This window comes from Hyperoodon ampullatus (genome assembly GCF_949752795.1).
Source record: "Hyperoodon ampullatus genome assembly, chromosome: 8".
Lineage (NCBI taxonomy): Eukaryota > Metazoa > Chordata > Mammalia > Artiodactyla > Ziphiidae > Hyperoodon > Hyperoodon ampullatus.
Window position 1 is genome coordinate 6900018 of NC_136921.1, and position 23922 is coordinate 6923939.

At 38.3% G+C, this 23922-nt stretch overlaps 1 protein-coding gene and 1 pseudogene across 5 annotated transcripts in view; one reads left to right on the forward strand and one right to left on the reverse strand.

Moving 5' to 3' along the window:
* The window catches only part of USP40 (ubiquitin specific peptidase 40), a gene marked incomplete at its 5' end in the record, with an annotated part of 91421 nt that overhangs the window by 15756 nt on the left and 51743 nt on the right, over window positions 1–23922 (forward strand). For 2 of the 4 annotated variants that reach the window (XM_079710520.1, XM_079710521.1), the window contains 6 exons: window positions 131–259; window positions 6964–7059; window positions 8445–8552; window positions 17760–18060; window positions 20688–20769; window positions 22294–22465. In XM_079710520.1, the coding sequence (XP_079566646.1) occupies window positions 131–259; window positions 6964–7059; window positions 8445–8552; window positions 17760–18060; window positions 20688–20769; window positions 22294–22465 (888 nt within the window). The remainder of the gene's footprint in view (window positions 1–130; window positions 260–6963; window positions 7060–8444; window positions 8553–17759; window positions 18061–20687; window positions 20770–22293; window positions 22466–23922) is intronic. The other 2 variants (XM_079710522.1, XM_079710523.1) reach the window with 2 other exon arrangements.
* On the reverse strand, window positions 6365–6887 carry LOC307056793 (large ribosomal subunit protein uL22-like; annotated as a pseudogene). Its single transcript has one exon. The product of its transcript is annotated as a large ribosomal subunit protein uL22-like (transcript).

A 23922-nucleotide genomic window follows, 5' to 3' on the forward strand; every position in this document is an offset into this window, starting at 1 on the left:
AATTTACCCTAAATAACAATAATAGTGAAGTTTCTTACTAACTTTAATAGTTGAAATTTTTTTTCCGCCTTTGGTTATGTATCTTCTTATTTTATGTAAACTGTATCAATGTTTGTGCTCTTTCTTGTAGAGTGAATTAGATGACTTGGAATATATGTATGACCTCTTCTCAGTTATTATACACAAAGGTGGTTGCTACGGAGGCCATTATCATGTGTATATTAAAGATGTAGATCATTTGGGAAACTGGCAGTTTCAAGTAAGTATAGAAATTAGATTAAAAGTATCTTTGCAACTTTTTCCTTTCCTAGTCCCATTATTTTGGTGAGGCTAATCTTTTGCCATTTATTATATATTCACTCTGTAGAAAACTTATAGGCACTGAAAGTTAATACAGATAGAAGTTTAAATTTTTTATTTCTAAATAATTTCACACTTACAGAAAAATAACCAGCATAGTACAAACACCTCCTGTATACTCTTCACCTAGGTTCTCCAGTTGTTAAACATCTTGCCACGTTTATGCAGGCACATCCTCTGTATACAGATGCATGTGCACACACACACGGTTAGCATTATCAGTGCTGACCACTAGAGATAAAGTTGAAGACATTAGACCTCTTTGCCCCTAAATAACTCAGTGTTTATCTCCTGAGAACCAGGACATTCTCTTACATAAGCGTAGGTCAAAATCAGGAACTTTAACACTGATATAATATTATTTATTATCTAATATATGTTTTATATTCAGATTTCACAGCAGCCTCGTCCAAATCCTTGAGATCATTTTCTTCCCCACTCTAGTATCAAGCCCAGGATCATGCATTAGATTTAGTTAGCATATGTCTTAAGTCTCCTTTAATCAGTAACCATTCCTCAGCTTTTCTTTCTTTCATGGCACCAACCAAAGATTTTCCTCCTATATTGTCTTCTAAAACTTTTATAGTTTTGCCTTTTACAATTGAAACTTCAGTCTTCCTGGAATGCTTTGCTGTGAATGTTTTGATGTTGTTTTTCCATCTGGGTACCCAGTTGCCCATTACCATTTATTGAATGATCCATTCTTTCCCCACCAGTTTACAATGCCAGTTCTGTTATATCAATTGTTTTCTTACATTTGAGTCCATTTTGGGGCTCTGTATTCTGTTTTTGTTGTTGTTGTTATTGTTCTTTTTTTCTATTCCTAGGCAAATACCACATTGTTAATTTCTGTAGCTTTATACTATGTTATGATAACTGGTAGGGCAAGTCTCCCTATGTGTTATTATTCTTCAGGAGTGTTTTGCCTGTCTTGGATTTTAATGCTTTTCTGAACATTTCTAAAATCACCTTGTCAATATTCTCACACATACACACACATAAAAGTAGTGGCATTTTGTATCTACATGTGTAAACAAGATACATCTTTTTGGTTTTTAGAGCTTCTTTAATGTCTTCTACAAAAGTTTCGTAATTTTCTCTAGAAAAGAAAGCACTAATTGGGAATCCACTTCCAGTTATTTGCAGTGGGAAAAATTATAATCTGTTACACACCAGCACCAAACTCTCAACCAGTTTTCTAAAATGTAACTAAAACACTGGTAAGTTCCAACCCATCATGTTAGGATGTAGAATGCTTAAAACCTACCTTCAAGAGTGTCAAACAGTTAATATCGTTGTGAATGAAAAATTGCTCCACATGTAATAACATGGCTTCTCTGAGTGCCAGCAGTATTGAAGATGCTGTGTTCCCTTTGTTGACATTCACTTTGCCTTTCAGAACATCTACCTGTGTTTCTGATGCTCTATCAGTTGTACTTAGAATGTGCTGAGAGATAACTATGTTTTGTAAAGTTTGGGTATTTAAAGTCTAAGTGTTCTAGTGGGAAAATGTTGATCAGGGAGGTGTTCTGTGGGGCTGTGTCTATACTGTATTTTTTGGACTATTCATGGCTGGTGTGTTGAAGTACAGTTATCTTTAGTACATTGATTTTATCATCAACCATCTTGCTAAACCCTCTTACGTTGTAGACATTTTTGGAAAAAGACAGTTTTATTTCACTCTTTCTGGTCCTTAACCTTCCATTTCTTTTATTTCTAGAACTGGGTTTATCCAGTTCTGAGTTGAGGAAGCCATACAAGCCTCTCTCAAATGCTTGTGCCCTATTTGCCAAGACACTAGCTTGTTTGGGAGCACTCCGGTCAGATGGAGTGAAGCCCTTCTCATCCTCCTCTGGTCTGATTCCGCCCTCCCTGTTTCCATCCTTCGCTGCTGCTTCTCACCCTGTTGCCGTCCTTCACGCTGCTGTCTCACAGCCGCAGGGTCCCCTGGTAGCGAGCCTTACTCTCTAGGGCACCCCCAGCCCTTTCAAACGATTATTTTAACTTTATTTCATTCTCTCTAAAAGGTGAAGTTGAAGCCTTTTATTAGATTCTCATAGAAACTAGCGAACAGGCCTCATAAATGGTTATGATGTTGTTCATTTATTTTTTTCTCTTTGCCTTTCCCACTGTGGTTCTTGGTTTTGTCCTTCCATTTGTGGTAGCCTTTTCTTCCGACGTTGCCCTCTCTCTCTTCAGCCTTAGAGAGTGCTCCTGCCCTCCACGTCGGTTCAGCTTCCACCTCGGGAGTGCGTCTCTGCCTTCCTCCACGCTGGCTGCAGACATTTCTTCAATTTTGCTCAGCCATTGTCAGATTTCAGGCACTTCTCTAGCTGGTGGGATTTATCCTCAGTATTTTGAGGCATAAAATATTTATTTACACTTTCCTATTTAAGTTTATCATCGACGTCATGCACAGAGGTAGCTTCACACTGTGTGGTGAGGTAGCGTGGCTCAAAAAGTAATGATTCTTTTCTTCGCGTCTTCCTTCTGGTTTGTGCTTCCTTGCACTTCTCCGCAATTTTGTGTTCATTTCTTTGGAAGTGATCAGCAGCGTCAGGCTCTTCTCCCGGTTCCATCACGTGACTTGAGGGCAGGCAGGCGTTCTTTCATCTGGTTTTGCCCTCTGCACTGCTGCTCTGGTCTTGAAGCTCTGGTACTTTAGCAAGGTCTTCCTCGGGGCTTAAAGAACAATCAGAAGATTGCTTTCTGTTTGTGCTTGTGTATTTCCTTAGTCACGGCCTCTATGAAGCATCCCTTTTTTTTTTTTTTTAATTCTGCTCTTTAAGAATCACGAGCTTTGTGGTGTTCACATAATGATGAGTGCTTTAAGAATTGCAACTTCAGTAGGTACACCTGCTGGACACTGCTTGTCTCTCTACTACCATTATCCTGAGAGATCTCTTATACCTAGAGACAGAGGATTCCAGATACACTGAACGTAGACAGGTATTGTTTTTTTCTGCTTATACTTTAGCAATTTCTTCTTCCCTTTCAAGGAGCTGTCTGCAAGGAACAAGTTTCATGACCCACCCCACATAATGCTCCCTGGGTGAAAGCCAACATCTCAGTCTCTCTCATCCTAAGTAGAAGATGATCTCTTGCCTCTTGCTTGGAGGTCATTAACTATTCAAAATGTGGCTCTCGATCTGGTGTAAAGAGGAGCCTCACCTGTGCCTTCCAGAGTGGGGTCTTTTGCTTCACTGATGGTTGAAATCACTTCAAACATCATCTTGCACATTTGAGGATGTGGGACAACGAGGCTTTACAACAGCTCCAAGTAGGCAGCCCTGGGACTGGTGCCTCCTGGACCAGCCTGTCCCCACAAGGCCAAGGTTGGACACCGGCAGAGTGCAGGAGGACTAGGCCCAGCCCACGTGCCACCTGCACCAGCGTGTTACACCCTAGGCAATGCCAGCCTGCATCTCCCCGCCTACCATTTTTAAATCTCTTGTTCCTTAGCCATAAATGTTTTTAAACATTAAACATACTATTTTATTATTCTCTGATAATTGCAGTGTCTGAAGACTTTGTGGGTCTTTGGATATCTGCTGATTCTGTTTCCTTATGATTTTGTTGTTTTAGACTGTGGTCTTGGTTGGCTGGTTGGTTTTTTAAGAACACGGTGTAGGAGTAATTTGAAGCCTGAGTTAAAAGTACCTTCCTCCACGAAAGATGTGTATTTGTCTCTACCACATGCCTGGGGTCACCTCCAACCTTTAATACCTTTAAAATAAGATCTAGACTTGGTGGTTCTAGAGCCATACAACTCATGTGAATTTGGGCCACAAACCCACATGAAGACCTGCTTGTGATTACAGATTATTAGAGGAAATGTTTTTCTACCTTCATCTAGTATCAAGGTCAAAACAAGCAAGTTTCTCATTGTCCTTTGTTGTGGGGTGGATTTTTTGGTAGGTCATGCTTATATTGATAGTGTAGTCCTTTCAGGTTTCTAGCTTTCCGCTGGAATCTATCTTTGTGGTATAATACAAAATATATACTTGGTCCTTGTCCCAGGTCCCTGGCACAGAGCTCCTTGAAATTTCCTGAGTGATAGGCATGTCTTTTCTTGTTCATAATGAACCCCTTTCAACCATACCTGAGTTTATGCTAATGAGATTACCTGCGGGGTGAGGGCTGGTCAGCAGAGAAACCAACCACATGATTAGAGGGTTGGAACTTTCAGACCCGCCCCCACCCAGGGAGGCACAGGGGCTGGAGATGGAGTTTGGTCACCAAGGGCCAATGATTTAATCAATCATGACTACATAATGAAACTTTGATTAACACTCTGAAAGAAGAGGACTAAGGGAGTTTCCAGGTTGGTGAGTACATCCATGTGCAGGGAGGGTGGCCACCCCAACTCCACGCGGACAGAGGCTTCTGCGCTTGGGACCCTCTCCAGCCTTGCCCTGTGTACCTTCATCTGGCTGTTCGTTTGTATCCTTTGTAATAAACTGTAGTCCTGAATATAAGTTCCTGAGTTCTATGAGCTGTTCCAGGAAATTATCAGACATGAAGTGGAGCTTGTAGAATTTGTAATCAGCCAGGCAGAGGTGCAGGTGGCCTGGGACCCCCATTTGCAGCTGGTATCTGAAGTGAGGGCAGTCTCGTGGCACTTAGCAACATTAGTGTCAGAATTGAATTAATGGACAGCCAGGTGGTGTCAAAGAATTGGAGAGCTGGTTGTTTAGAAAACCAGCCATTCACCTCCCCACTTTGGGTAGGTCCTTACGCATTGTCTCCCAGACCCTGTCCTGTATGAGCATCAAGGTGGAAGCTGTGTGTCAGCAAGGTTGGGCGGCTGGAGACCTCAACTCTGGATTTCTTCCCTGGATTCCTATGTCACTTGTTCTCTGAGGATTTTCCCAATGTTCTCTTGCTAGTTCAGCATGTGTTTAAAAAGATATTTTCTTTTGTTGTGTGTTTTAACTTTATCCAGCATTTTTAGTAATTTTACAGTAGGATGGTTGTATTTCATCTGCCATATTCTTCTATATTTCTTTATTATTTTTATCTTATGTTAACTGTTTAGGTCTATTTGTGTTTATGATTTTAAGCCAGTTTAAAATACCTTTGCAAGATGCCATGTATGAAAAAAAAATACAAATACCTTATCAGGGGAATTTTGACATGTTTCCAAGTAACTTCATAAGATGGGGTGAAAACTTGGGTGATCAGAAAATAGGAGGGAGGGACTTCTCTGGTGGCGGAGCGGTTAAGAATCTGCCTGCCAATGCCGGGGACACGGGTTCGAGCCCTGGTCCAGGAAGATCCCATATGCCACGGAGCAACTAAGCCCATGTTCCACAACTTCTGAGCCCGCGTGCCACAGCTACTGAAGCCCGCGCACCTAGAGCCCGTGTTCCACAATAAGAGAAGCCACTGCAATGAGAAGCCTGCACACCACAACGAAGAGTAGCCCCTGCTCGCCGCAACTAGAGAAAGCCCGTGCACAGCAACGAAGACCCAACACAGCCAAAAATAGATAGATAGATAGATAGATAGATAGATACATAATTTATTAAAAAGAAAATAGGGAATGTTTAAGCTGAGCTTGCAGAGGTTGGTAGGATTTTGTTAGGCCAACATAAGTGAGTGAGAATAAATTGGGTGGAGACCAGAAAATATTTTGAACTGAATGATAACGAAAACACAACATATCAAAATTGTAGGATGCAGCTAAAGTAGTGCTTAGTGGGAAAATGTTGGAACCCGCTGTGTGTATTGTGCTAGAAGCTTTCCTTATCTCACAATCCCAATTTACAGATAATGCCAGAGAGATTAGGTAATTTGTCCAGGATTATTCAACCACAGTTGAAATTTAAAACCAGGCTGCCTGATTCCAAAGCATATACAAATTATTATGATGTTTTTATCATCATTTCTCCATCTTGAAACCTCCGTGGCACAAACACTCCTATTTCGTTAACTGCTTTTTAAGGGATTAGTGATAGAAACTTTTTTTTTTACTTTTATTTGCATTTATTTTTTGTGGCATTTATTCCTGGGCCATAAGTTTTTGTTTCTTCAGTTTCTTCTGGGCAACCTCCCCTTCTGGTTTAGGAACAATCTGTTCTTTTTCAATAAGGATCATCTCAATGTGGCAGGGAGAGCTTATGTATGGGTTGATCCGACCATGAGCTCTGTAAGTCCTGCGCCGCATCTTGTGGGTTTTGTTCACCTGGATGTGCTCAATGACCAGAGAATCTACATCTAAGCCCTTAAGTTCAGCATTACTCTGCATTTTTGAGCATGTGCAGTAGAAATTCAACACTCTTTTTGGGCCACGGACCCTGCATCCAGCCCCACTGTTTGGCCTGGGCACACCTACCAACTCCACCATTGTAATGACGGAATGGCACACACTGCTTCTTTAAAGGGACATCCTTCAGATACTTGGTGGCTTTTCAGATATGCATATCCTTAATGGCCTGGGCAGTTTCATGCGTGTTCTTAAAGTGAACACGAAGATTTGAATCTCTTGACTTGCATGATTTTGTGGGGTTGTCTGGGTCAGGTGAATAGTGAAGTATTTTTAGAGGTCACCTCAGGCCGCTTACCAGAAAAGCGAAATTTTTTTATTGTTTTCTTTCTTAGGAGGACAAAAGTAATCCAGATGTGAATTTGGAAGATCTTCAAAATGAAGAAGAGATTGATGATCCATTGATGATTTTAAAAGCAGTCTTATTACAGGTAGAGAGAGTGTGTGTGAGTGTTTATATTTGTGTATGTATATCAGATCTATGATTCAGTTGGCAGAAGTGATATTTTTACTATTCATAGTCTTTTGGGAAATTCTCTGTGTCTATTTAAGAATTTTTTTTATTGGAGACTTTCTGGTTATAAAAGGAATACATATGAATAGTAGAAAATTTGAGGGGAAAAAATTAGGAAGTATATAAAGAAACAAAGTTTAAATAAACCAAATGTCCAGTCATTGTTAACACTTTGATATATATTCTTTGCATTCTATTTCCTTTGTGTTTATATACATATATTGGGATTGGGTTACAAGTTTTTGTGATATTATTATTGTTATTTTAAATAGAATTGGGATTTACTTTACATACGGTTTTGGAATTTACTGTTTTCCCATATTATCCTTTTAATGTCTATAGGACCTGAAGTTATGTCCCCTTTTTCCTTCCCAATATTGATAATACCTCACGTATAAGACTTTTAATGTTTGCTTCGTACCCTGTTGCAAAGATGGTAGTCTCATTTCATTTATTCATTCATTCTTAATAAACAGTTTTTTTTCTCAATTTCTTACTAGGGACCTAGGTTGAGTATTGGTCTATGGCCACTATATTAGTCTACTAGGGCTGCCATAACAAAATCCCACAGACTGGGTGTCTAACGTAACAGAAATTTATTTTCTCATAGTGCTGGAGGCTGGAAGTTCAGATCAAGGTGTCAGCAGGTTTCTTCTGAGGCCTCTCTCCTTGGCTTGCGGATGGCTGCCTTCTTGCTCCTTTCTCACATGGCCTTTTCTATGTGCATGCGCATCCCTGTGTCTTTGTGTGTCCAAATTTCCTCTTATAAGGACACCAGTCAGAATGGTTAAGGGCCCACCCTAAAGGCCTCATTTTAACTTAATCACTTCTTCAAAGGCCCTATCCAAATATAGTCACAGTTGAAATTTTGAGGCTAGGAATTCAGCATATGAATTCTGATAGTAGAGGGACACATTTCAGCCCATAATAGTCACTTCTTACCCCCTTTTAGAACTTGGTATACTTCAAAACATTCAGAAGAGACAGCCTTTTTGCACTAAAGTATTTCTTCTAAAAATCCCACATAGTATCAGGAATTTACCAAACCTTGGAATACTCTTTGGATATTGCTCTTGAAATGTTTAAACTTTGTCACATGGAAAGTGGCAAAATTCAAGTTTTCTAAACTTAGGCTTAATCTATTTTTTAAAAAACTTTTTATTTTGAAACAATTATGGTTAATCCACTTACATGTTTGCTGTTACAGGCACATTTATTAATCCTGTTGGGTCCGTTGAACTCATAAGTGTTGAGGTTATATCTTATCAGATTTTCTTAAATGACTTTCTTTTCTTTCATAAGGAGGAGAGTAATCTAATTCCTGTTGATCAGCTGGGCCAGAAACTCTTGAAAAAGATAGGAATATCTTGGAATAAGAAATACAGAAAACAGTATGGACCACTGCGAAAGGTAATACATGACATCCTTATAAGAAGTCCTATTCCCAGGAAATTTTATTATGATTTTGGCAACATGAATTTCTTTGGGGAAGGAAATTTAAATTAGACGGAAATACAATTAGTATTTTTGTTTAATGGTTAGAATTCAGTTAATTATTAAGTAATTTATAGAATCAAGAAGTAAGCAAAAAAAGAATAGAGGAGGGGCTTTTAATCACGACAGCAAAACATGTCACAAAGTTCATATCCTAAAGCTTATCATCTTATTTATAGAAACGTCTTCAGGTATTCACCCAAATTTCACTTTTATCTTTCTTTGACACACAGTTCTACTAAACTTGGCAATCTGGTTTCTTAGGCTGTAAGGTTAGGTGCAAAAACTGGTACTGCCAGACTTGGGAGACAAAAACTTGACTAAAAACAAGCAAAGCAACAGAACAGTTAGTCAGTATTTTGGAGCTATTTCTTGTACAAGCAAAGAGCGTACACAATATAGTCTGCGTTTAAGTTCATCTTTTAACTAGACCACAGTTCATAAACGAAGTCAATGACCATGAGTTCATAGACAGTCTTAGGTTTTCATTTAAAACGATTGGATCAGTGTTTCAATATTTTACTGTTAAGTATGTTATCAGCTGTGCAGGGACTTTTTTGTCTTGTTTTGTTTTTAAATAAAAATATCCTTCATAAGTTTGAGGAAGTTAGCTTGTATTTATAGTTGACTGATAGTCTTATCTCTTTTTTCTTTGAGGTTAATTTGTGCTTTTATTTGCCAGTATAACTTAACTACAATGGCTTGCAAACTTTTTTGACCTAAAAAATGCATCTTACATCACAATCCAACACACACGTATATAACTTGTATACATACGTGTATATCTGAAATGAGTTTTGCCAAAAATACCTATCCTAGCACTGAATGTTCCTTTTTTTACGACTTTTTTTTTGAGTAGTTTTAGGTTTACAACAAAATTAGCAAGAAGGTACAGAAATTTCCCATATTCCCACATACATGCGTAGGTGTTATCAGTATCACTCATCAGGGTGGTTTCTTTTTTTTTTCCCTAAACCAAGGATGAACTACATTGACACATCATAATGGCCAAAGTCCACAGTTCACCTAAAGTTCATTCTAATGGAGTAGATAGTATGGTACATTCTGTAGGTTTGGACAAAAGTATACTGACATATATCCATTGTTATAATGTCATACAAAGTATTTTCACTGCACTAAAAAACTGTACTCTGTATTCATCACCCCTCTCCCCCAAACTCCTGGCAACCACTGAACTTTTTATTGTCTCCATAGTTTTGCCTTTTCCAGAATGGCATATAGTTGGAATCTCTCTCTTGCTTTCTTTTTTTTTCTCTTGAAAAGAGAGGTTCAAAGCCTTTATATTTATGAGACCACTCATGGCCCACCCATTCATGGGCTGGACGGGCTCTAAGTGGCAGGACTTCCCCACTAAATGCTGCAGCTTTTCTTCCAATATTGAACCCTGTCCCACTGGTCGTGCCCAGCAGCCACGTGAAGTGCAGGAGGACACATGTAGAGTATTTGTTCATAGGAAGGCCAAAAGTCTTATGCCCGTTATCACAATGAACCCAGATTCCTTTCGGGTGTGATATAAGCAGCTGATAGTTTTATCTTGAATAGAGGTTGGATTTTATCAAATGCTGTTTTGTTTACATTTATCGATGTGATCACATGGCTTTTCTCTTTTATTCAGTTAATGTGAATTCTGTTGACTGACCTTTTCAATGTTAAAGCACATCTTACATTTCTGGGGTAAAGCACACTTGGTCGTGATATACTTGTATGTATTGCTATACACAATTGGCTCATATTTTACTAAGGATTTTGTGTCTGAGAGATATGGGTCTTTAATTTTCTTTTTCTGTAATATCTTTGTCAGGTTTTAGTATCAGGGTTATGCAGGACTCAAAAGAAGTTAGGAAATATTCCCTTTTTTATATTCTTGGAAAGGATTTCTCTGAGATAGATTATTATTTCTTTCTTAAATGTTTGGTGAAGCTAGTTAGACCTGGAATTTTTTTATGGCAAGGTTTTTAAATTATAGTTTTAATTTCTTTATTTGTAGAGTTGTTTTAGATTTTTTATTTCTTGAATTATTTTGGAAAATTATATTTTTTAAAGAATTTGTCCTTTTATCTATGGTGTCAAATTTATTGGCATGAAGCTATTCAAAATGTCTCATATTATCTTTTCTAGTGTCTGTAGGACCTAACTTTCCTCTTTTTAATTCCTGATATTAATAATTTGTGTTTGCTTACTTTTGTTTTTCATAAGTCTTGCTTAGGGCTTATCAGTTTATTAAGCTTTTCAAAAAACAACTTTTTTGCCTTTGTTGATTTTTCTCTACTAATCTGTTTTCTACTTCATTGATTTCTTCTCTTGTTTTTAATTATTTCCTTCCTTTTACCTTTGGGATTTAATTTAATCATCTTTTTCTAGCTTCTTGGGTTGGTATCGGTTGTTTTTTAAACCTGCCTTTTTAAATTTTTTTTTTTTTTTTTTTTTTCCAGTACGTGGGCCTCTCACTGTTGTGGCCTCTCCCGTTGCGGAGCACAGGCTCCGTACGCGCAGGCTCAGTGGCCATGGCTCACGGGCCCAGCCGCTCCGCGGCATGTGGGATCTTCCTAGACCGGGACATGAACCCGCATCCCCTGCATCAGCAGACGGACTCTCAACCACTGCGCCACCAGGGAAGCCCTAAATTTTTTTTTTTTTTAATAAATTTATTTATTTATTTTTTGGCTGCGTTGGGTCTTCATTTCTGTGTGAGGGCTTTCTCCAGTTGCGGCGAGCGGGGACCACTCTTCATCACGCTGCGCAGGCCTCTCACTGTTGCGGCCTCTCCCGTTGCGGAGCACAGGCTCCAGACATGCAGGCTCAGTAGTGTGGCTCAAGGGCCTACTTGCTCCGCGGCACGTGGGATCTTCCCAGACCAGGGCTTGAACCCGTGTCCCCTGCATTGGCAGGCAGATTCTTAACCACTGCACCACCAGGGAAGCCCTAAACCTGCCTTTTAATTCATGCTTTTAAATCTATAATTTCCTTCTTAGTGCTAATTTAGCTGTAGCTAAATTTGACATGTTTTCATTATCTTTCAATTCAAAATATTTTGTAATTTTTCCTTCTGATTCTTTTATTGACCCATGAGGTTTTTGGAGGTGGATTGCTTAATTTCCAAATATTTGGGGAATTTCTAGTTATCTTTTTGTTATATCTATAAATTGATGTCTAATTCCATTTTACTCTGAAAACATGCTCTCTATGATTTCACTTATTTTGAATTTTTTGAGACTTGTTTCATGCCTCAGGATATGGTCTGTCTTGCTGAATGTTTCTATTCACCAGTAAAGTTATTAATTTTCTGCAGTTGTTGGGTATAGTGTTTCATAAATGTCAGCTAGGTCAAATTGGTTAATAACATTCTTTATTTCATCCCTATTAACTAATTTTTCTGTCTTTTTGTTGTATCAGTTACTGAGAGAGTAGTTTTAAATCTCCAACTGTAATTGTACCTTTGCCCTTTCGTCCTTTTACTGTTGACAGTTTTGCTTCATGTATCTTGAAGATACATTATTAGTTGCATACACGTTTTGGATTGTTAATGGCCTCTTGACATATGCCCTTCCTTTATCTCTGCTAATAGTCCTTACCTCCACATCTACCTTATCTGGTATTAATGTAACATACAAGCTTTCTAATGCAAGTGTGTCTCTTGTAAACAGTATGAAGTTGGTTCTTGCTTATTTTGGAAAATTGTGATTTTTAAGGAATTTGTTCTCAAAGTGTCAAATTTCTTAGTATAAAGTTGTTTGAAATATTACCATATTGTCCTTTTAATTTCTGTAGGACCTGTAGGACCCTATTTCATTTCTGATACTGGTAATTTGTGTTTTTTAGCTTTCTTTTGCATCAGTCTTGCTAGGGATTTATCAAGGTTATTATACTTTTCTTTTTAAAAAATAATTAATTAACTTAACTTTTGGCTGTGTTGGGTCTTTGCATGCAGTCTTTCTAGTTGTGGTGAGTAGGGGCTACTCTTTGTCGCAGTGCACGGACTTCTTATTGCAGTGGCTTCTTTTGTGGAGCACGGGCTCTAGGCGCACAGGCCTCAGTAGTTGTTGCACACGGGCTCAGTAGTTGTGGCTCGTGGGCTCTAGAGCGCAGACTCAGTAGTTGCGGCACACGGGCTTAGTTGCTCCACAGCATGTGGGACCTTCCCAGACCGGGGCTCGAACCCATGTCCCCTGCATTGGCAGGCGTATTCTTAACCACTGCACCACCAGGGAAGTCCAAGGTTATTAAACTTCTCAAAGAAACAGCTTTGCATTTGTTGTTTTTCTCTATTGTTCATCTGTTTTCTATCAAATGATAGAGTTTGACAGTCTCTTCCTTTAAATTAGAATGTTCAGTCCATTTATTTTTTATTAATTTTTTTAAAGATTAATTAATTTATTTATTTTGGGCTGCATTGGGTCTTTGCTGCACATGGGCTTTCTCTAGTTGCAGTGAGCGGAGGCTGCTCTTTGTTGCAATGCGTGGAGTTCTCATTGCAGTGGCTTCTCTTGTTGGGGAGCACAGGTTCTAGGCGCGCGGGCTTCAGTAGTTGTGGCACGTGGGCTCAGTAGTTGTGGCTCGCGGGCTTTAGAGCACAGGCTCAGTAGTTGTGGCGCGTGGGCTTAGTTGCTCCGCGGCATGTGGGATCTTCCCAGACCAGGGATTAAACCCGTGTTCCCTGCATTGGCAGGCAGATTCTTAGCCACTGCACCACCAGGGAAGCCCCCATTTATTTTTAATATATTAAATTGTGTGGTTGAGTTTGAATTTATCATGTAGCCATTTGTTTTTTATTTGCTTCTCCTGTCTTTCTTGCCTTTCTTTCTTTGTCTTTCTTATCTTTGGATTAATCAAGTAATTTTTAATGTTTGATTTTTGTCTCCTCTGTTGACTTTTTAGCTGTACTACTTTAACTTTTTTACTCTAGGGATTACACTATACATAAGTTAATATTATAAATTACAGACCAATAGTGTAACACTTCATGTACAAGGTAAGATGTACAAGGTACAATAGTATAATTCCATTTCCCGACTTCCATCCTTTTCTGCTGTTGTCTTATATTTTACCATTATATGTAAATTCACCGTTTGGGTATGTATGTATGTATGTATGTGTTTACTTTAAACATTTAAGCAACTTTTAAAGAAATTAATGAAAAAACCATGTTTTATTTTATCCATTCTGATGTTCATTGCTCCTTCTTGCATGTCCAGGTTTGCATCTAATATCATTTCCCTTCAACCTAGAGAACTTCCTTTAGCGGTTCTTGGGCATCCAGAACTGCTGGCAAAAATATTCTCAGCTTTTGTTTGTCTGAAGTTTTTATCTTGCATTCATTTGTTTAAATGGTATTTTTGCTGGATATAGAATTCTTTTTTTTTTTAATTATTTATTTTTGGTTGCATTGGGTCTTCATTGCTGCACACGGACTTTCTCTAGTTGGGTCGAGTGGGGGCTACTCTTCGTGGTGGTGTGCAGGCTTCTCATTGCAATGGCTTCTCTTGTTGTGGAGCACGGGCTCTAGGCACGCAGGCTTCAGTAGTTATGGCACATGGGCTCAATAGTTGTGGCTCGTGGGCTCTAGAGCAGAGGCTCAGTGGTTGTGGTGCACAGGCTTAGTTGCTCCATGGCATGTGGGATCTTCCCAGACCGGGGATCGAACCCATGTCCCCTGCATTGGCAGGCTCCCGCACCACCAGGGAAGTCCTGGATACAGAATTCTAGGTTAATAGCTCTTATTGGTTTTTTCAGCACTTTAAAGATGTCGTTTTATTATGTTTTGGCTTCCTTTATTTTGGCTGAGAAGTCAGTGTTACTTAAATGTAATGTGTCTTTTTTTTCTGTCTACTTTTAAGATAATCTCTTTATCTTTGGTTTTTAGCCATTTAATAACAGTGTGTCTCAGTATGGTGTTCTTTGTGTTTATTTGCTTTGTATTTGCTAAGATTTTTTTTATCTGTGGCTTGAAATCTTTCTTCAGTTTTGGCCATTATATTTTCAATTTGCTTTTATGCCCCATTATCTCTCTCTTCTTCAGAAATTGCAGTTACATATATATTGGACCATTCAGTATTTCCTCACTGGTCTTAGATATTCTAGCAAGAGGGTTTTTTTTTCCCCTTACCTTCAATTTGGATAATTTCCATTGATCCGTCTTCATGTTCATTGATTCTTTCTCCTACTGTATCCAGTCTTCTGTTAAGCCCAGTCAGTGAATTAATGAATTTTTTCATTTCAGATATTTTGTTATTCAGCTGTAGAATTTTTTCTTAGCTCTTATTTAAAGTGCCCATTTCTCTGCTGAAATTCCCCATTTGAACCTACTCTGTACATCCTTTCCTGTAAATTTACATATTTCAATAGCTGTTTACTCTTATAACATCTGGATTAGTTCTGGGTCTGTATTTATTACCTTTTTTTCCTCTTGTGAATTGACCGTGTCACCTCTTGGTTATGAATCACATTGTCCTTTTTCTTTGCATGTCATATACTCTTATATTGCCTACTGGACATTGTGGATGATGTGTTTTAGAGGCTGTGGATTATGTTACTTGTTTTTAGAAGGTTTATTTATTTATTATTTTTGGCTGCATTGGGTCTTCGTTGCTGTGCGTGGGCTTTCTCTAGTTGCAGCGAGTGGGGACTACTGTTTGTTGCGGTGCACAGGCTTCTTATTGCAGAGGCTTCTCTTGTTGTGGAGCACGGGCTCTAGGTGCGTGGGCTCAGTAGCTGTGGCTCATGGGCTCTAGAGCACAGGCTTAGTAGTTGTGGCTCACGGGCTCAGTTGCTCCGCGGCATGTGGGATCTTCCCGGACCAGGGCTTGAACCCATGTCCCCTGCATTGGCAGGCTGATTCTTAACCACTGCACCACCAGGCAAGTCCTGTGTTATTGTTTCTAAAGGGTTTTTCATTATATTCTAACAGGCCATTAAGTAACTTTGAATCACGTTGATCCTGTGGGAGCTTCATTTGGGGCTTTGGTAGGGTGGATCTGTTGCATTTAGCTGTTAGTCCTAGGGAGTAGCTGTTAGTCTTGGGGCCTGGATGGTCCTCCCTGTTAAGGCAGAGGTTAGCAAACATGGGGAAACTATGGCTTGCTGCCTTTTTTTGTACAGCCCACAGGTAAGAACTGTCTTTATATTTTCAAACAGTTATCTTTAGAAAGGTGCTCAAGTTTGCCTCTTAGCCCACAAAGCCTAAAATGTTTACCGTCTGGCCCTTTATAGAAAAGTTTGCCAATCCCTGACCTGAGTCATGGCCCTTCTAGAATTTCAGTGGAAAGCCTGAGGTGTTTGTCATATGCCTCTCATTTGGCAGGACTTCAACTCCATGCTCTTTCTTTTTTTTTTTCTAATCTATCTTAATTTATTCATCCATTCACAACATGTTTATTTAACTCTTTGCTCTTTCTACCCAGCAGCAGGGCACTAAAATCTCTACTCAGATCTTAAATCTCCCAGCTGTTGCTTTCTGCTCAGTTCCTTGGGTCTCAGGCTGTCCATGTACCATTTAAGACTCAGCCAAGGATTTGAGGAGGATTTGATAGAGATTTGGGGCTCCTTTATGGGATTTTTCTCTTTCACTTTCTAGGCTCTGTGGCTGTCTCAAATTCTGTTTCCTTAGTCCAGTAAGACTCTTGCCCTTTGCTTGAACTCTCTTCCGCCATGCTCTGCTACAAACTGGGAAGTGGTGGGTTAATGCAGGACTCACCTAGCTTGTTTCCCTTTTGAAGGATTATGTTCCCTCCACTTTATTTTTTTTTTATTTTTATTTTTTTGCGGTACGCGGGCCTCTCACCGTCGCGGCCTCTCCTGTTGCGGAGCACAGGCTCTGGATGCGCAGGCCCAGCGGCCATGGCCCACAGGCCCAGCCGCTCCGCGGCACGTGGGATCCTCCCAGACCGGGGCACGAACCCGTGTCCCCTGCATCGGCAGGCGGACTCCCAACCACTGCACCACCAGGGAAGCCCCGTTCCCTCCACTTTAGGTCAGCTTTTGGTTACTCTCCAAACAATTGTTTTCATTATTTTGTCTAAAGTTTATAATTTTTAATCAGTGGGGTTAGTCCAATTAAAAGTTCTCTGCCATTACTGGAACCAGACTGCACTGAAGTTTGAGGTTTAAGAGTTTATCCTCAACTATCAAACAAAGAAAAGATTCGCTATACAGAAAGTATTCATTACTCAGAGGTTTCAAATTATTATTTTATTGTACTTAAATTAGCTACAAAACTATATTACCATCTGTTATACACAGTGTTAACAATAATGCCTTTGGGTCATATGCCCTATACCCTTCTGTTTGATTAGAGAGTATACATTATCATAAATTCTTCCTTTCCAAGCAAAAATGAGAAAATCACTTTTCCATGTTGATTGTGATCTAAGCAAATGTTACATATACCTCCCAAGTGATTTTCTACATAAAGTAGTTTGTACTGAGAGAAAAGGGGGAGATACAAAGCCACATAGAGATTAGGGAATGAAAGAAGAGTAAAGTAGGGGACGGGGAGGTGGGATAGGCAATGGGGGGAGAAGTTTTTTTTCTTCCTCATCCTTTAGGTAGAGGAACCTGAGAAATAATAGTCTTTGAGATTATGACTTAAGCCTTTCAATGTTTTGATTTCCTGAGCTAGCTTGTCAGCCTCCGGGACAGACAACACTTAATTTAGTTAATGTAAGCTTATAATTATGACTATATCCCAACAGTTTGTCTGAGTCACTAGTTTTGAAATTATCTTCTATGGTACTTCACTGTATAATTGCCTTTGTTTTGTGCTCTGTTTGGATTGCTTTAAACATTTCAAAAGTGTTTGTTCTATCTAATCTGTTTCAGTAAAGACTTTTTAAAAACAGCGTCGCGAGGTATAATTAAAATAGTTTTAAGATTGTGTCATGGCAGCTTTCTCCCTTGGTATAACTGTTAGACTATTTAACAGAAAGCACTCTGGTTTTTATTAAATGTTTTATTATGGCCGGAATGAAATTTTTTTTCCTCTTAGCTGACCAGGCCAAAAAGTTGACGTTAAAATATCTAATCACAGAAAGGAAGGTAAAGATTTTGTAATCATGTCAATGAAATTTTTTTTCATTAACCTAATGTTTGTTTGTTTTTTCTGTATAGTTTTTACAGCTTCATTCTCAGATATTTCTGCTCAGTTCAGATGAAAATACAGTTAGTCTATTGAAGGACTCTTCTCTCCAGGCTGAGTCTGATATACGAAGAAATGATCAACAACTTTTGAAGACACTTACTTCAGAACCCCCAGGATTAAATGATAGACCCTCCTGTCCCCACTGGTTTGATATAAACGATTCCAAAGTCCAACCAATCAAGGAAAAGGATATTGAACAGCAATTTCAGGGTAAAGAAAGTGCCTACATGTTGTTTTATCGGAAATCCCAGTTGCAGAGACCCCCTGAAGGTATGGAAAGATAAATGTCCCTATTTGTTTAAGTTGATCACTTTAGAAGATAAATACTGAATGTTGTTTGAAAGTTTACCGTTTTAGAAGGTTTACTCTTGAAACATTTTAAAATATTTTCAAGCTAGCCATAAGAAATATACCAGAAAAAATTCAACATTCTGTCCTTTTATAAAGATTATATATTTCTGTTTTTTTTCCCCTGTAATAGTATGAGGCTGTAGTTAGATTTTCAAAATTGCATTTTCTTGGATCACATCATGTTTTCTTGTTGTGTGGGCAGACGTGACTGTCCTCTGCTGAGGCTTCTCTCTGCAGTTTGGCCATGTGTTGTCTTTGAGTTGCAAGTGGCCTTGGTCTTATTTTCATGTGTTCTCTTTTATTTTCATTTCTTTTTTCCTTTTCCTCGAGGTAATAAGTCTTTAAGCAATTGAAATATCTCTGAAGCTCTCTGTTGAATCTTCTAAGAGAGTTCATACCATGGTGGGGGTTAAACACTGAGACCCACAGTGATAAATTTTTGAATTGAAGCTACTAACATGAATCAGTCTGTAAGACTTTATGTGATCACTTCCCAAAATTTATGCAAAAGTAAAAAATCCTAACTGGGAAAGCTCTTTAGATTGAGACATATCTGTGATTAGAGATGAGGTTACTGTTCTTAGAGAGTGAGCATAGTGATCATTTCTGTAAAGAATAAGAATAAAGCAGTTAGTGATTTGCAGATGAATCAAAGGAACTCTCTGGATCTGAAACAGTTACATAACTGCTCTGTTGACCAGAAGGGGCTTTGTTTTTTTCTGAGGGGAAAAAATATGGTAATCGTTCTGATAAAAATATTGGGAAGCTGAATTCACAGTTACAGAAATATATATCAATTTCTTCAGATGACGTATTGTCCTTTTCACTGAATTGAACTTCAGTGTGTACACGATTGGAATATGTACTAAGTGACAATTTTCCAGTTAGCTTAAGATTTGAATAAAGATCTAACCAAAATCTTGATGGACTTTTTTGGGGGATAAATGGATGGAACTTGGCAAAATGATTCTAAAATTTACCTAGGAAGATAAATTAATGAAAATTGAAGAAGGAACTACTCAAGGAAAATTTACTGTATCAGTATAAGCATATTTATAGTGCTGTAGCAATTCAGACAGTGTAGTGCTAGTGCAAAGAGGTGGGCAGACCATTGAGCAGTAAGCCCAGAAGTTGATCTAAGTATCTTTAAGATTTTAATCCATGAAAAGGTAGCTTTTCAGATAAATAGGGGAAAAATGCATTAATAAATACAACTGAGAAGTTGGTTAGTTGCTAATCACTTGAATTAGCAGTTAGTACAATCAAGTGATTATATTTATCACTTGCATGAAATTATAGTTCCTTTAATGTTTATGTAAAAAAGGAGCCTTCAAATGCATAAAATATAAATATTTTTCTGATCTTAAGGTAGAGAAGACCTTTCTAAGCATAAAAGCAACGAAAAAAGAATTGAGGAAAAGTGATATAAACCTTATTACATAATACCAAAAGGCAAATGACAAGCTAGTGGAAAACAGCAAAATATATGACAAATTTATTTCCCCTATCTGTAGAGTGCTCTTACATTTATTCCATTGTGCTCAGTAGTAAATTGGGAAAAGGATATAAATAACTCATGTACAAAAGAAGAAATAAGGACAACCAATAAACTGCAAAAAAAAAATATTCCATCTGGCCCATAACCAAAAAACATGAATCATAGCAGCAATGAATGACAACCTTTTTCCTACCAAATCAAATATTTCTGTTAACCTGGTTCTCAGCAGTTGGCACTACCTCTATATTTGGAATGTATGTAAAGTAATACAACCAATTTGGTTGTATGTACTTAAAAACCTTAAACCAATAATTATACTTCCACAAATTTGTCTTGAAATAATCAGGACTGTGTATACCTATTTATGTTCAAAGATGTTTGCTACCCCCGTTATTTTATAGTAATGACTAGCAGAAAATCACCTAAATGTCTACCAGAAAAGGATTGGTTAGATTAATTATGCTATTTATAGAATGGGCTACTATGCAATCATTTAAAGATTTGGAAAACTATTCACAATATATGAAATGAAAAAGAATTTACATGTTTGTTGACTATACTCCCAGTTGCTTTAAATAAGCGTGGTGTGGTGTGTGTGTGTATGTGTATGTATAGACACATTGTGTAGAATAGAAAAAAGACCAGAAGTATATAGATCACATTTTAGCAGTATTCCCTAGGAGTGGGATTATAGGTAATATTTATTTATTTTACATTAAAAAAAATCATTTCCAGAACTTTCACAGTGACCAATTATTACATTTGTTATCAAGAAGAAAACAGCAGGTGTTCTTTTTAAAAAGTATATTTAAAAAGAGTTGAAGAAGTGGAATTCTCTAGCTTGGCTTAAAGAACTGTTTACCTTTCATATGTTTTAACGTTTTCAATTTGAAGATGGGAAAACTGAGATCCAGAGAAAATTCACGTTCACACAGGCAGTAGAAGCTTTCCTAGCTCCCAGCGAGGTCCTTTCTAGTTTTCTGTGCCACCTCTTCAGCAGCCAGTTTTTATGTAGTCAGCACAAGTTAATGGAAAATTTTGTTCACAGCTCGAGCTAACCCAAGGTACAAGGTTCCATGTCATTTGCTGAATGAAATGGATGCAGCCAACATTGAACTACAAATAAAAAGGTAATTTTAAATTACTTTTAGAGTTTGAATAGTTTTTCTGGGGAACAAGGATCTAATTTAGGTCTTAAGTATTCAGTAATGAAAATTAAAGAGGAAAAAAAGTCAACTGTTTAATGCCAGTGTCTTTTTATTAGCTGCTGAATTTTTATACTGAGAGTATCTTTTACTTTGAAATTACCCAGTGGGAGTGAATGAAATAATGACAAATGGCCATCGCTAAGTAGAGATTGAAGCCTAAGAAAACTAGAGAAATCTGTGTGAGCACGTAGTTGTGCTGAATGAATTGTGTCCTGGCCTGTCAGGTTATTCCCTCGGCACAGACAGAGCCCATTGTGAAAATTCACCCTCATGTGTAAGTGGTTTGTGAAGAACTGGCCCGTAGTGACATCAGACCAGAGGTGGGCAGAGGGGAGGAAATGTGGAGTCTACAGACTGTTTGGCTTAATGTCAATCTTGGGCAAAACCCTACAATGGATTATTAAAGGGATGGTTTGTGAGAACTTGATGATCTGAACATTCTCTTTTGAGGTCTAACCTTGGACCATGAAGAACTGGTTCTTTATTTGCTCTCTGGGTCGGTGGGGTACTGGATTAGGGAAATGGATGTTCCCATGGTCTCCTTGTGGACCCGAGGGGCTGATTACATAGCAGGGACATGTTCAACATTTTTTATCATTGATTTGAAGCTGAGAAAAAAAATAGGTAGATTGAATGGCAAATTAAGATCAGAGGAGATCTCAACAAAAATCAAGACACTAAAAATATAAAAATTTAACAGAGTAAAATATCTTAAGTGCGAAAGATAACCAACTTGCATGCGTGGTGTGGATTAGCAGTTGGTATTAAAACCAAAAACAACCTATGGGGTTTTAGTCAGCGGGCACTGAGCTTTTTAATGTGGTCATCGAAAAGCTAGTGCTGTCCTTGACCACATTCACAGAACTGTGCCTGAGGTACCTGAATGGTGGCTGTAGCTTCATCCAACTCTCCATTGGTGGGGCTGCCTGAAGTGTTTTTGGTGCTGTGCTTCACAGCAGCTGAATGGGTTCAGAAAAGTGTAGCAAGCGCCTGGCTGCTGCTGAGGCCATCTGACTTGGAGAGAGCAGACACCAGGGATCATGAGGCTGACTTCAAATAGTTTATGGGAGAGTCTGTGGGGTCTAGTTGAAGCAAGGAGAAAATAGAAGCTGTAAACCTAGCACTTACCACAGTTATAGGAACGTGTTTCCAGCATTTTGTTCATAATTATAATCTCAGCATTGGACGAGTTCAAGTGTCAGTATTTGTTCAGAGTAACATTGCACAGTGTGCATTAAAACCATCTTCCTTGGAATTCACGGTGGCAGAGCTATTAATTGAGAAACTAAAATGAGTTATTTTGGAGCATGGAAGAAAAGGATGTTAATTATAATTAGGTGGAGTGGAGAACGTCTTTATATTGTAAATCAAATATTTTTGGTTTGAGATGAAACAGTATCTGTTGTAAAAACATGGCATTTATGTATTTTTTATGCCTCTTTAAAGGACAGAATGTGATTCTACAAACAATAATTTTGAATTGCATCTCCACCTCGGCCCTCATTATCATTTCTTCAATGGGGCTCTGCACCCAGTAGTCTCTCAAACAGAAAGCATGTTGGATTTGACCTTTGATAAAAGAAAAACTTTAGGAGATCTTCGACAATCAATATTTCAGGTAATTTAGCCTCACTTACTCTTAATAGACATTAAGGTCTGTCTTAAGCTGGATTCTCCTTTTCAAACTTCTGTTTAGGATACAACTATTTATTTTTCACAGCTGCTTAGGAAAATCCTACGTCTCCCACTTCCATAGAGGGATGGTCCAAGTGTTCTCCCCTCACTTGTAAGTCTCTTAGAGAGGCTTTTCTGCACAAGCAAGACTCACAGAGTCCTGCCAGCAGGTTTTCAGGGGAGAATCAAGCCTGGTATATTTAATCTGGGGGAGAGAAAGAGTATAAGGTTGTCTCTTTTGGGGAAAATAAATGAAAGAGAATTGTTTTTTAAAAGGAGTGAAAGGATAGATAATTATATTGCCTAAAACCAAGAGCTACTAAACAAATAAAAGCAACTAACTTTTCTACCTTTCAGTATAGAATAACATTTATTAATAAGATTCCTAAGTGAAGGACAATGTCTGCTGGTCTATAGTAAAAGCAAACAGCGTTGTAATCTTGTCTCTAAATTATTTATCCAGTCGTGTTTAACGACGACAACAACAGTGCTCTTTATTTTACTTACAATGTTTTCATATAAATTCTATCATTTGATTCTTTAACCTCATGAGGGCAAGATAACCCCATTTTAAAGATGAGGAAATTGTGATTTAAAGAGATCTAATGGCTTGCCCAGGGTCAGACATCTAGTTAGCAGTCGAACTAGGACTCCAGCCCTGGTCTCCCTACTCTTTCTTTCCTCTTAATTATACTTCACTCCACACTACTTCCTGATAGAGGAAAAGGGAAATAGAAAATGTAAGCTTCCCCCCCCACCCCAGAATTAAGTGAATTTTCTGAAAAACTATATCATTTACCAAAATTATTAGCTTTCTTTTGATTTTCCTCTTGTACAAAGAAAAGCAGACCAATTTCTTCTTTAACTTTAGTTGATTTGAATATTTAAATGTTGGATCAGGATCGAGATTTCTAAAATTATCTACTACTTCTGAACTTTTCCACTAAAAGTTTATTTCTGAGCCAATCCTGACAGTGATGATATAGGTGGACTTGGGGATTTGACCCTGCCTAGGGTAACGTTTCAAGTGGGAAAGACCTTGGTCACCTTTATAAGGTTTAGATTTCACACCAGTCTGCTTTTTGATGGTTTAAGTGCACATCTCTGTTATCTTAGAATTAAGCCACTGGCAAGAGGCTGAGAGACTGACAGTTAAGTAATCATGTGTAAGTATGAAATTTCTTCTTAAGAGGACTATCTTGTGATGTTGTGGAGAGGGACGAAGTAGGACTGACCTTTACTGGTGACACGGTTTTGGTGAGGTTACCACAGTCCCCAGAGTCTTGGAGCTAGAAACTTAAAAAACAAATCCCTGGTAATCTATTAAATAAACTGGTAATGCCACTTTTTAAATTTACAGTGGGAGACATTCCTTTCGAGAAACAAGAGTATTCGTGTGTG